Genomic DNA, 13,796 nt, shown 5'->3' with positions numbered 1-13,796 from the left:
CTAAAGCAATGCAAACTACTCATTGGAAAGCATAACCATATGGATATTATTTTTTTATTTGTTTTAATTAGTTACACATGACAGTACAATGACTGCATGACCAATGTGATTCTGCAACCTCTACACTCAGAAAAATGAGAAATTATATCCCATCTGATTCAAATGTATGATTGTCAAGGCCACATGGATATTACATTACCAGTTTTTACCACTTTGCTCCTCAAATCTGTACTTCTACAACTTATTCTTCTACTCAATTCAACAAAATATGCTTATTTTAATGCACTTAAGATAATAAAAATGAAAAGAATAAGCATATTCATATCCTAAAATAATTTTTCTTTATATCATCTTTTACCTTTTAGACAAATAATTTCAAACAACATTCTGGGCTTAGAACCAATAGTAGTAGCACATGTCCTGGATTTCAATTCAGCATACTACCAAAAAAACCAAAGGATCTTGGGCTTGATACCATAATCAACATTGAAAAAACTGGTCATTAGTTTAATAATTAGCCCCAATAATTTAATGAATTATCACCTGTTTCACCTGAAGTCACTAGACAGCTGAGAATTCTTCCAATAAATAACATTAAATAACTAGGATTTTGCCATATCTATCAAGTTCTATTCCATGAACACATTGCAGTTGATTAGCTTTTTTTTTTCCTCTCAATTATTTGTGATATTACTAGTTTACACAGATCCATGCAAAGGCTTACCTGTCCTTTAGATAAGCTTTCCCATCTATCAGGTCCTTGGGGTAAAAGAGAATGAAGTAATTCCATCCGTTCTCGTAAGGGAGGTAACAGCATGGTTGCTCCCACTGACAGAGTCTCAATTACCACCTGATATCAAAAAAGAAAAGTAAACTGATTAGGCCGATTTTTTTCTTTTTTTTTTTAATAAAAACACATGAAAAGTGAGTCCATTGACTATTGGGATCATAAGAAAGTAGCATGTGCAGAAAGAAAGCAAGCAAGTCCTTCATTAGATATCTTTAAGAAGTATAGAACATAAATTTTTGATTTGCTACTAAATAGTTAACCGTCACCCAACCATTATTTAGTGTTGATCTGACAGTGCTGGGCCTAGTAAGAAGTTGTGCAAAGTGGCCCTGCTTTCATGAGTATACAGTCTAATGGGGGGGGGGGCCTGAAAAAGTAATTAAAATCATGAGTTACGCCAGGTGCATGGCACACACCTATTATCTGAGCAGCCCAGGAGGCTGAGGCAGGAAGATCACGAGTCCAAGGTCAGCCTCATCAACTTAATATAAAGGTCCTAACCAACTCAATGAGAGATTGTCTCTAAAAAAATATTTTTTAAGAAATGGCTGGAGATGTGGCTCAGTAGTTAAGCATCCCTGGGTTCAATACTTAGTACTGCCCCCCTACCAAAATCACAAGTCACATAAAGAGAAAAAAAAAAGAATGACAATTAGTATGGCCCATAGGCTCATGGAAGGTCCTTCTAAGGATTAAGTATTTAAGAGATGGAGAGTTAGCAGGACTTAGCAAGATGAAGGTCCAGGTAGTGTGAACAAAATAAGGAATAACTAGCTATATTATCTTAGACCTCAAAACTTTTTAGGGTTATTAAATATTAATTTTTTATTGACCTGTGCAGTTTTATTTTTTATTTGTTCTTTTTTAGATATACATGATAGTACAGTATATTTTGACATATTATACACCCGTGGAATATAAATTATTCTAATTAGGATCCCATACTTGTGGTTGTACATGATGTGGAGTATCACTTGTCACGTATTCATATATGAACATGGGGAAGCTATGCCTGATTCATTCTACTGTTTCTCCTATTCCCATCCTCCTTCTCTTCCCTTCCTCCCCCTTTGTCTAATCCAATGAACTTCTATTCCCCCACCCCCACCCCTTATTGTGTGTCAGCATCCACATATCAGAGAGAAAATTCGGTCTTTGGTTTTTTGGGATTGGCTTATTTCACCTAGCACAAAAGTCTCCAGATCCATCCATTTACTGGCAAAAGTCATAAAGTCATTCTTCTTTATGGCTGAATAATATTCCATTGTATATATACACCACATTTTCTTTATCCACTCATATGTGGAAGGGCACCTAGGTTGGTTCCTTAGTTCAGCTATTATGAATTGAGCTGCTATAAACATTGATGTGCTGATTTTAAGTCCTCATATACTGAAGTATGCTGATTTTAAGTCCTCATATACTGAAGAGCGGAATAACTGGGTCAAATGATGCTTCCTTTTCAAGTTTTCAGAGGAATCTCCATATTGTTTTCTAAAGTGGTTGCACCAATTTGCAGTCCAACCAGCAATATACGAGTATACCTTTTCCCCAACATCCTTGCCAACATTTATTATTACTTGTGTTCTTCATAATTGCCATTCTGATTGGAGTGAGATGGAATTTCAGTGTAGTTTTAATTTTCATTTCTTTAATTGCCAGAGATTTTTGAACATTTTCTTATATCTTTGTTGACCATCCGTATTTCTACTTTTATGAAGTGTCTATTTCATTTCTTTGCCCATATATTGGCTGGGTTATTTGTTTTTTTGGTATTCTTTTTTTAATTACTATTTTTTAAAATTTATATATGATAACAGAATGCATTATAATTCATATCACACATATAGAGTACAAGTGTTCATATCTCTGGTTGCATACAAAGCATATTCATACTAATTCGTGTCTTCATACATGTACTTTGGATAATGAGATCCATCTCATTCCACCATTATTTCTAACCCCATGCCCTCTCACTTACCCTCCAACCCCTCTGCCCTAACTAGAGTTCATTTATTCCTCCCTTGTTCCCCCTCCCTACTCCACTATAAATCAGCTTCTTTATATCACAGACAACATTTGGCATTTGTATTTTTGGGATTGGCTAACTTCACTTAGCATTATCTTCTCCAAATCCATCTATTTACCTGCAAATGCCATGATTTTATTCTCTTTTATTGCTAAGTAAAATTCTATTGTGTATATATGCCACATTTTTTTATCCATTCATCCACTGAAGGGCATCTAAGTTGGCTCCACAGTTTAGCTATTGTGAATTGTGCTGCTATAAACATTGATGTGGCTGTATCCCTGTAGTATGCAGTTTTTAAGTCCTTTGGCATAGTCCAAGAAAGGGATAGCTGGGTCAGTTTTCCAAGGAATCTCCATACTGCTTTCCATATTGGCTGCACCAATTTGTAGTCCCACCAACCAATGTATGAGTATACCTTTTTCCTCACATCCTCGCCAACACTTATTGCTGTCTGTCTTCATAACAGCTCCCATTCTGACTGGAGTGAGATGATATCTTAGAGTAGTTTTGATTTGCATTTCTCTGATCACTAGAGAAAATGAGCATTTTTCCATATATTTGTTGATTAATTGTATATCCTCTTCTGAGAAGTGTCTGTTCAGGTCCTTGGCCCATTTATTGATTGGGTTATTTGTTTTTTTGGTGCTTAGCTTTTTTTTTTTTTTTTTTTAATTTTTTAATCTTTATTTTTTAGTTTTCGGCGGGCACAACATCTTTGTTTGTATGTGGTGCTGAGAATCGAACCCGGGCTGCACGCATGCCAGGCGAGCGCGCTACCACTTGAGCCACATCCCCAGCCCAAGGTGCTTAGCTTTTTGAGTTCTTTATATAACCTAGAGATTAGTGTTCTATCTGATGTGTGAGGGATAAAAAAATTTGCTCCAAGGATGTAGGCTCTCTGTTCACCTCACAGATTGTTTATTTTGCTGAGAAGAAACTATGTTAAATCTCAATACAATGTTGGAAGTGGTGGCCCAACCATCTCAAAATAAAATATAAAAACGTGCCTAGCATATGCCAAGCCCTGAGTTTAATCCTCAATACCATACAGATACATATAAAAAGCCTCAACAGAAGAGTTAGAATACAACACTAAATTCAAGGAAAATTAGAAAAATGAAAAATAGGAAAGAAAATACAAGAGAATTAAGAGAACTGATGATCCAGGAGGTCCAGTATCTCAGTAATAAAACAATTCTAGAGAAGAAAACAGTAAAGGGGAAATCAACAAAAAAGATAATATCTTAAAACTGAAGACTATGAGTTTCCCATCTAAAGGACCCACCCAAATACCTACCCACAAGGTATAAAGTCAGACCCATATCAGTTCTTATCACTTTGAAATGTGAGAACACCAAGGACAAGTAGAACTTGCTATAACATACAGAGGGGAAAAACTAACTTACATAATTAAGAAACAATTTGAACAGCACTGATTTCCTAAGTAACAACACTTAAAGCTAGAAGAAAACCAAGCTATGTCTTCACAATTTTTATAGGAATTTGATTTCTAATTTAGAATTTGACTAAACTATTTATAAATATTTTCTACTCTCATATTTAAGTGTGAGAATATTCTTTTTTTTTTTTTATTGGTTGTTCACAACATTACAAAGCTCTTGACATAACCCACTTCATACATTGGACTTAATATATTTTCTTATTGGCCATCTTTCAGAAGCTCATGATGGATACAGAAATTCAGCAGAAGCTACCTTACTCAAATGATCATGGTCAACATGGCCAGTAAAAAGAGCTATCAATATGAAGCCCATGTGATGATGTACCAAGGACACACCATTTCAGTGGTATTCTTGCCAAAAATTTTAAAAAAATTATTCAATCATAAGAAGATACAGAGAAACATCCAACAAAATAATTGGCCAGTAGTCATGAAGTACCAAGATCAAGAAAGACTAGAAGGCTATCTTTTCCTCTGGAGATGGCCCATGTTCTCCCTTGAGTGTGAATTCCTTGCTTTACCCCAAAACCATCTTTCTTTTGAGACTGCCCCCATTGTCCCTTGACTATGTGTCTACTTTCCTAAATAAACCTCTGTCTCTGTTTCTGGAAGAAAAGAAAGACAAGAAAAGACTGAAAAATTGTTATAAGAAGCTAAGGAGAAACAACAATTAAATGCAATATGGGATCCCAGAAAAGATTCTACAATCACAAGGACATTAGTAGAAAACAAATGTAATTTCTAACAAGCTCTTTAGTTTAGTTAATTGTTATGCAACCAGTACTAATTTCTTGGTTTTAATAATTTTACTATGGCTATGTAAAAAATTAATATTAGGCAAAGTTGGGTAAGATAATGTATACATAAACCATTACATATGCAACTTTTTCTTAAGTCTACAATTGGTTCAAATAAAAAGTTAGGGCTAGGGATATGATTCAGCAATAATGTACTTGCTAGCATGCACGAGGTCCGAGGTTCAATTCAAAGCACAAATAAATAAATAAATACAAAATTAAAAGCTAAAAAAGAAAGAAATTTAGAGAGGGACCAAGGAAAAAGGTGGGAAAACACACAAGAAAGAGCAGTTAACAGTAGTTGTTGCAAACAGATAAATTGTTAGAAGTTCCAAGGATAAGAAAAGAGGAAAAGAAATAAGCCATAATCATAACAACCTTGTACACATCCTGGGTCTAAGTACTCTCTAAGTACTCTCCAAGGATAGAGTAGCTGTCAAGGAGATTAAAGGAATAAATATTTAATCTTACTTTTTTAAGTCTATTTTTCCTTATTTTACTCCAGAACTTTTAACCTTTAATCTATGCTAGCCCATTTCTGATAAATATTAAATTGTCATAGATCCTATCTATCAACTCTTCCCACCCTTATTTCAGAGAATATATTCTTCTAGTTGAAAAATCATGATTTTAATTTTCCTGAATTTAACAAATTGAATTATAATCCCTGTGTCATAAAATTCAGTGGCTTTTACTATATCCACAGAATTATGCACCGATCACTATCTAATTTTGGAACATTTTCATCATTCCAAAAAGAAACTCTGCCACTCTCTTCTTCCCCAAGCCCCTGACAACCAGTAACCTACTTTCTTTTTCTACAGATTTGCTTACTCTTCAAATTTCTTATTTATGGAATCATACTGACATGTAGACTATTGTGTCTTGTTTATTTCACTTAGCATGTTTATAAGATCCAGTCATGTAGCATATATCACAGTTCTTCATTCTGTTTGTTTTTACAATTTTTAATATTTTACAAGTTTTACAATATTTTTTAACAGAATAATAGATCTGGACTCCAAATTCTAACTTTCCAAAATATAAAGCATTACACTTCCATATTTTTTGTCCTTTTTAGATACATATCAGAGTATAATTTGACATATTTATACAAACATGGAGTACCTTTTATTCTAATTAGGATCTCAGTCTTGTGGTGGTACATGACATAGAGATTCACTGTGGTATATTCATATATGTACATAGAAAAGTTATGTCAGAGGGGCTGGGGCTGGGACTGAGGTTCAGCAGTAGAGCACTTGCCTGGCATGTGTGAGGCACTGGGTTCAATTCTCAGCACCACATGTAAATAAATAAAATAAAAGTCTATCAACCACTAAAAAATATTTAAAAAGAAAAAGAAAAGTTATGTCAGAATCATTCCACTGTCTTTCCTATTCCTCCCCACCTTCCTTTCATTCCCCTTTGTCTATTCATTCTGCTTTATGGTGGAACCGTAGTATTACATTGTATAGACACACCACTTTTTGTTCACCTATTCATCAGCTGATAGACACATATATTGTTCCAACTTTTTGGCTACCATGAATAATGCTTCTGTGAGATTTGCATAAGAGTATTTGTGTGGATAAGGTTTTTAATTCTCTTGGGTACAGACCTTGTAGTGGAATCACTGGATCATATGGTTACTTTATGTTTAACTAGTTAACAAACTATTTAACTGTTTTCCAAAGCAATGGCATGGTTTTATATCCCCATCAGTAACATACAAAGGTTCTAATTTCTTTACCACCCAAACATTTACTACTTTTGGTCTTTTTGGTTCTAGTTATTTAATGGGTATAAAGAGTATCTAACTGCGGTTTTCATTACATTTTAACTTATAACTAATGATGTTGAATAGTTTTTCATGTGTTTATTGGCAATTTATATATTTTATCTGAAAACATTTCTAGGATTCTTTGCTCATTTTTTAAAAAATATTTTAGTTGTAGTTGGACACAATACCTTTTTTATTTATTAATTTTTATGTGGTGCCGAGGATTGAACCCAGGGCTTCACATGTGTGAGGTGAGCACTCTACGGCTAAGCCACAACCCCAGCCCCTATGCATTGTTTTTATATGGAAATACAACTGATTTTTGTATGTTGATCTTATATCCTGCAACCTTACTGAACTCATTTATGAGCCCTAGTAGGTTATAGTTTTTTTGTTTGTTGTTTCTTTTTAAACAGGGTCTTACTATGTTGCCCAGGCTAGCCTAGATCTCAGGATTCTCCCATCTCAGCCTCCCAGGCATGAGAACATGTACCTTTACAACTGGCCTCATATTTTGTTTTGTTGCGTAGTTCTTGGATTTTTAATATCCAAATCATGACATCTACAAATAGAAATATCTTCACTATCTATTTTCCAATCTAGATATCTTTTTTCTTTCTTGCATAAATTGCCCTGACTGACATAGAAATGTCAAGAGTGGAAACCACTCTCTTGTTCCTGATCTTAAGGGGAAAACATTCAAGTGAGAGCATGAGCCAAGAGCCAAAGATATGACAGGCAGTTAGGGCAGGGACCTCAATAAGTGGCAGATTCCATGTTTCTTACAGCTTCTGGTCATTAACTTCATTGGAGAATCCTCAGTCACATCCTAAGCTACACCCTGAGCCAATCCTTGAGAAGTGGCTATGATCAACATCCTGTTTGGATTAGGAACCCCTAAATACCAAGTGTCTCATCCTGATTGGATCTAGAAACTCCCCTCCCTAACATCATTAGCCAATACTCCAAGCGAAACCATATAAATCTCTAGACAGTAGCAACTCAGCAGTAACCCTCTTTTGGAACTCCTCCCCAGTGGGAGCTTTGCTTCCTTTCTGGTTTCTTAAATAAATTTTATTACTTTACTCTCATACTCTCTTCAGTTTCAGGAGACAAAGAACATACAGATCTCTGTGTCTCTCAAGTCTTTCTCCACTGAGATGATATTAGCTGTGAATTTTTCCTGGACACTCTTTATCACATTAAGAATTCCCTTATATAACATAATCATTCTTACATGAAAAAATATCTCTCTAGTTGTAATGTGGAAAACAGGTTAAAGACAACATAGGCAATATATAGAAAGTTTACAAGGGGTGTACCCCTGAGTATTCAATGGTACATTTATGAATTTATCCTGAAAAAGTCATCAGATAAGAATAAAAAGTCTGGGAGACATTGACTGAAAATTTACAAGAAGAGTGATATTAGGAAAGATTCACTTTCTCCTTCAAAATATTTTATTTTGAATGATTTGTTTTATAATAGGCATGTAATGCTTAAAATCTCAAAAACCAATACAGCAATTTCTGAAAAAAGAAGGTTTTCTTCTACTTCTATTTTGTTGCATATTTTTATCATGAAGCTTTGTTAAATGTTTTTTCTCCATCTGCTGAAATAATCACAATTTTATTCTTTATTAATATGATGCATTATTTTGACTGATTTTCATAGTTTGAACCAACCTAGAATCTCTGGGGTATGTCCCACTTGGTCATGGTGTATAATCTTTCAGATAAATTGCTGGATTTAATATGCTAGTAGTTTGTTGAGGATTTGCATACCTATATTTATAATGGATTTTGGTCCAGGGTTTTCATTCTTTCAAAATCTTAGAATATATTTGAAAAATATTTCTTCTTCTTTTGAAGTGTTTGTGAAGTATTGGTGTTAAACCCAAAAATATTTAGTGAATTCATAGTGAAGTCATTTGGTCTTGAGCTTTTCTTCACAGAATTTTTATAATATTATTATTGCAAATTTAATCTCTTATTATAGGTCCATTCATATTTTTCATTTCTTTTTCAGTTTTTTATTTTTAAGTTGGTTTAGTAATTTGTGTTTTTCTAGAACTCTGTCCTTTTCATCTAGGTTATCTAATTGTTGAAATACAGTTGTTCACAGTATCTCTTTATAACCCCTTGATTATCTGTAAAGTTAGTAGTAATGTCTTTTCTTTTATTCCTGATTTTAGTACCTGAAGTCCCTCTCTTTTTGCTTGGTTGGTCTAACAAGAAATTTGTCAATTTTTTAATCTTTGCAAAGAACTAACATTTAATTTCACTGATTTAATTCTCAACTGCTTTCCTATCCTTTATTTCTTTAATTTCACTCCAATTTATATTATTTGTTTTTTTAACTTTCTCTGGGTTTATTTGCTTATACTTCTAATTTCTTCAGATAAAATATTAAATTATTGACTTGAGATATGAACTACTTTTAAACAGGCATTTATGGTTATAATTTTTTTCCTTCAGTACAGCTCTAGCTAAATTCTGTAAGTTTTGGTGTATTATGGTTTTATTTTCATTTAATTCAAAGTATTTTCTAATTTTCCTCATGATCTTTTCTTTGACCCATTGATTACACAGGAATATATTGCTTAAAAATTACTGTGCATTCTATCCTTACTGGCCAGAGTTTATTTTTATTTTCCATATTTTCTATTTTAAAAATGTTTTTTTTTCAGTTTCCCAAAATTAATACTGTAACATAATACCAAATAAGCTTTTTCAGACCATCTCTCTTTATGTATAATCACTGTTGTATCCCTTTATTCCTCCTTAAGCCAACCTTTATCACAGCTCTTACTGGGGCCCTATTAGATGACCCAGTCTACTTATTCAGCTATCAATATTGAATAAGTACTAAAGATATAAAAATAAATAAATAAAAGTGGGTCCTTACCCTCAGAAATTCAGCTTGTGTGAACATGCTTATAAATAGGCAACTATAATACAATGAGATACAAGGAGAAACTCAACCTTGTGGGAGAGAAAAGACTGAATGGTTTCTCAGAGATGGCACCTGCCCTGTGTTAAAAGGATGAGTTAATCAAAATATCTACTCCCATCATGAAAATTGGAGGGAAAAAAATCATGCAATTGAAGTTGTCCATTGTACAGTTGAATATATATATCATACCTAGAATTAAAAAAAAAAAAAAGTGGCTTGAGTTACAGATTCACAAGTCCTAATCTCTTACCTCTTGGATTTCATCTGGAACAGTTGAATCCATCAGTCTGAAGAGCAAATTTCGAAGTGGACCTGCTTGCCTCCCAAGAATGCTGGTAGCTACCCCTCCCGCAAGTGCAAGAGCAAGGTGATTAGAAAGCAGCTTCAGGCACAGCTTGAGGAAATTGTGGTGTTCCCTGAAACCAAATAAACTGCTATAAATGTTTGGAACCTAAAAATGCATGTGATATCCAATTCAGGTAACATTTCTTCTCTTCCGAAATTTTATCAACTTGCTGAGCATAGTGGCTCATGCCTGTAATCACAGCCGCTTGGGAGGCTGAGATAGGATGATCACAAGTTCAAGACCAGCCTCAGCAGCTTAGCAAGGCCCTAAGCAAATAAGCAAGACCTGTCTTTAAGTAAAATATTAAAAAGGGTTAGGGATGCAGCTCAGTGGTTCCGTACCCATGGGTTCAATCCCTAATACCCTCCCCCCATGACATGTTGGTCATGTCATGACCAACAGAAACTTTTGAAAACTATTTTTAGTTGTACATGGATACAATACCTTTATTTTATTTTATTTATTTATTTTTTATGTGGTGCTGAGGATCCAACCTGGTGCCTCACACATACCGCTGAGCTACAACCCCAGCCCCCCAACAGAAATTTTTAAAATATGTTTTGTGAAATTATGGATAACCTTTAAAACCTAGAAGTTATTAAGAATAAGTTTATCTCTTTCCTAGCTTATAAAGAAGTTTCATATAATTTATGGAAAAACAAGGAAGTCACATTTCAAAATATAACACACAAACATAAAATACATAGCTATTTATAACATACCTTGATGAAGGGAAAGGAAGAGGAGGAATCTCACTGTTTATTTTATCACAGTATCTCTCAAGAAATGAACGGAGGTGTGAGAAGGTACTCTCTTCAAGATCTACACAATAAGGTCGATGCCATGCAACAACTTGTCTATACAGAAGCATAAGAAAATCATGAATGAACTTCAAAAGGAAATTTCCATACAAGATTTAAAAAAAAAAAAACATAGTAAGGCTGAGAGAGTTCAACAAGATACACAGAAAACCTTCTGTGCATTCTAATCTTACTGGCCAGAGTTTATTTTTATTTTCTGTTTTGTAATATGAAATTGGCTTTTGTAAGTTCCCCAAAATTAATACTAAAAAACCCTTCATTTTAACAACTGAGAAAAAACAAGAATTTACTGTCTTTAAAAAGAAAATACAACTATGTGTTCTGAACATTTGGATACACATTCATCTGAAAGTAGAGGGCTGAGTCACATGATCTATTAAATTCTGGTTCTAGCATCTATAAAATATATATTTCACTTAAGAAAAAGTAGCCTGATTTTATAAAGTGATATACTAAGATCTATTAAAAGAAAAACTCCTGAAGCCTCTTGTGAAGATTTGCAAGATTGTGGGAAACAACTACATAAATATGAAATGGGAAGCTGCAGATTTAATATTAATAGCAAGTTATTTATATTTAACTTTTTTGGCTTTTGTTTTGAAGCTGTAGGTTTAATATTAATAGCAAGTTATTTATATTTAACTTTTTTAGTCATAAATATTTTAATTGATTAGAATATCATAATAAATGTCCTCGAAATCAAAGGTCTAGAATACAAATATAATATATTCTAAGTTGTAAATCATTTCATATGCATCCACAAGTATCTGATATAACATAAATGTCCCTTAAAACTCAATCTTCTACTAATGACTAAAAGTCACCAGTCAATTTAAAAGATATGGCTATCACTTAAAAAAAAGCTAAATTTCTGCAAAAAATACCTTCCTTAACTTAAAAGTATTGCCACTGTTTGGATGAGGGTGGATGGATTCCCCCCCCCCCCAAAAAAAAAAACAATCAGATAAAGGCACTAAACTTAAACAACTGTTTTAAACCCAGAGCCTAGTTCTGATCTTATTATTTAATTTCCTCTTGATATGACAACATTTAATTTTTAAAAATCATTATCTAGAGATAGAGATGAAATTCAAAATGCTTAGAAGACAATTAAATTAACTGGGTGGAGTGGTGCATACCTATAAGCCTGATGACAGGGAACCCTACAAGAGGCCAACTTTGGCAACTAATAAGATATGTCTCAAAATAAAAAAGCAAAAAGGGCTGGATGTTGCTCAGTAGTAGAGGACTCCTGGATTCAATCCCAAGTGTGGGGCAGGAGGACAAAAAGAAGAAAACAATTCAATTAAGAAACTATCTTGGGGCTGGGGGTGTGGCTCAAGTAGTAGCGCAATCGCCTGGCATGTGTGCAGCCTGGGTTCGATCCTCAGCACCACATACAAACAAAGATGTTGAGTCTGCCGAGAAGTAAAAAATGAATATTAAAAATTCTCTCTCTCTCTCTTAAAAAAAAAAGAAAGAAAGAAAGAAAGAAACTATCTTAAATACAGGGTATAACTTCTTGCTTAAAAAACATACGTAATCTCTATATTCAAATGAAATCTAGATGTCTTTTCCAAACCAATACTAGAAATGTTCAGAAGGACATTTTATAAATAAAATACAGTTATTTCTGTTTTTACTGGTGTTTCTACTGTTATAAAAACAAGAATTTTAAAACAAAAGCATCTTACCTGTCTCTAGGGAGAGCAGTCCATGCCAGGCTATGTGATGTTCCAGCTGATATCTGTTGAATAGCTATGCCATCTAAGCCACTCACTTTCTTTGGTTTAGTAATAGGACCTGTGGAATTTCCTTGGCCACACTGTCCCATTGAGTTATTGCCCCAGGCATAAACTTCATTATCTAAAAACAAAACAAAGTACAAAAGAAAATTCAAACTTAAATTTAATATATTTAAGAAAGATAATTACTAATATTATTTCTTTAAAACAAATGAATTACCATGAGAAAGAGCCAAACAATGACTGTCTCCAATAGAAATGTCAACTATTCTTGTGGCAGCCAGTTCTTCAATAAGCTTGGGTCTCAAAGCAGTAGCTTCTGAAGAACCACAACCTAGACAAGCCCCACAGCCCCAAGCATAGACCTGAAAAAACAGAAATACACTACATTTAAGTTCTGGAGACAATTAGTCTGTAGTTTAAATTGTTTAGTAATAAATGTCATATATCAAACAAGAGTATATTTGATACTATATAATAACTTTCAGTTACTAGAATAATATTTACTACTTTGTTCATTTTAAAGATGGTCACAGTGATCACTGTACAGGTGGACAGGCAGAGCCAGGCTGAAAAAAAAATTGGTCATAGAAAAAAATGAAAAGATCTGAAAGATTCTGTTAAACCTACTACTGATTGGCTTGTATTTTGTTATATTTACCTAATCATAGCAACTTTGGAAATACTACCTTAAAACATCTCTTTTACATGCTTCTACTCTGCAGATGAGACCAAGATTAGACCAAGGTGTGATAATATATGGATTAACCATAAATGTTCAGAATTTAGTTTAAAAACTACCTTAACTCGCTGTTACGATAATTTGAATTTTTTAAAAGAACAATATTTGAAGCAGTAGTTGACATAGTTCCCTTTGAACATCTTCATTTTCATTAATTAATACCAAAATAATTACTGACTATTTAAAACATCTGGACAAACAAAGGGTTGCATAAGAAAGAAGATAATGAAATGATGACTGCCAATTCCCAAAATGAATAAAATTAAAACAATCAGCAAACTGAATATTTTTTTTCTTCAATGGGTTTTAAGATCACACAGACT

General features: G+C 33.6%; 1 protein-coding gene across 6 annotated transcripts in view; it reads right to left on the bottom strand.

The window, feature by feature from the left end:
* The window catches only part of HERC1 (HECT and RLD domain containing E3 ubiquitin protein ligase family member 1), a 189,991-nt gene that overhangs the window by 118,775 nt on the left and 57,420 nt on the right, over positions 1-13,796 (bottom strand). For all 6 annotated transcript variants that reach the window (XM_081288631.1, XM_081288634.1, XM_081288635.1 and 3 more), the window contains exons 9-13: positions 12,952-13,096; positions 12,681-12,852; positions 10,888-11,022; positions 10,070-10,235; positions 725-850 (exon numbers count right to left, since the gene is read on the bottom strand). In XM_081288631.1, the coding sequence (XP_081144757.1) occupies positions 725-850; positions 10,070-10,235; positions 10,888-11,022; positions 12,681-12,852; positions 12,952-13,096 (744 nt within the window). The remainder of the gene's footprint in view (positions 1-724; positions 851-10,069; positions 10,236-10,887; positions 11,023-12,680; positions 12,853-12,951; positions 13,097-13,796) is intronic.

Source organism: Spermophilus citellus (genome assembly GCF_964194105.1).
Source record: "Spermophilus citellus genome assembly, chromosome: 4".
Lineage (NCBI taxonomy): Eukaryota > Metazoa > Chordata > Mammalia > Rodentia > Sciuridae > Spermophilus > Spermophilus citellus.
This window is presented reverse-complemented; position numbering and strand designations above follow the sequence as displayed.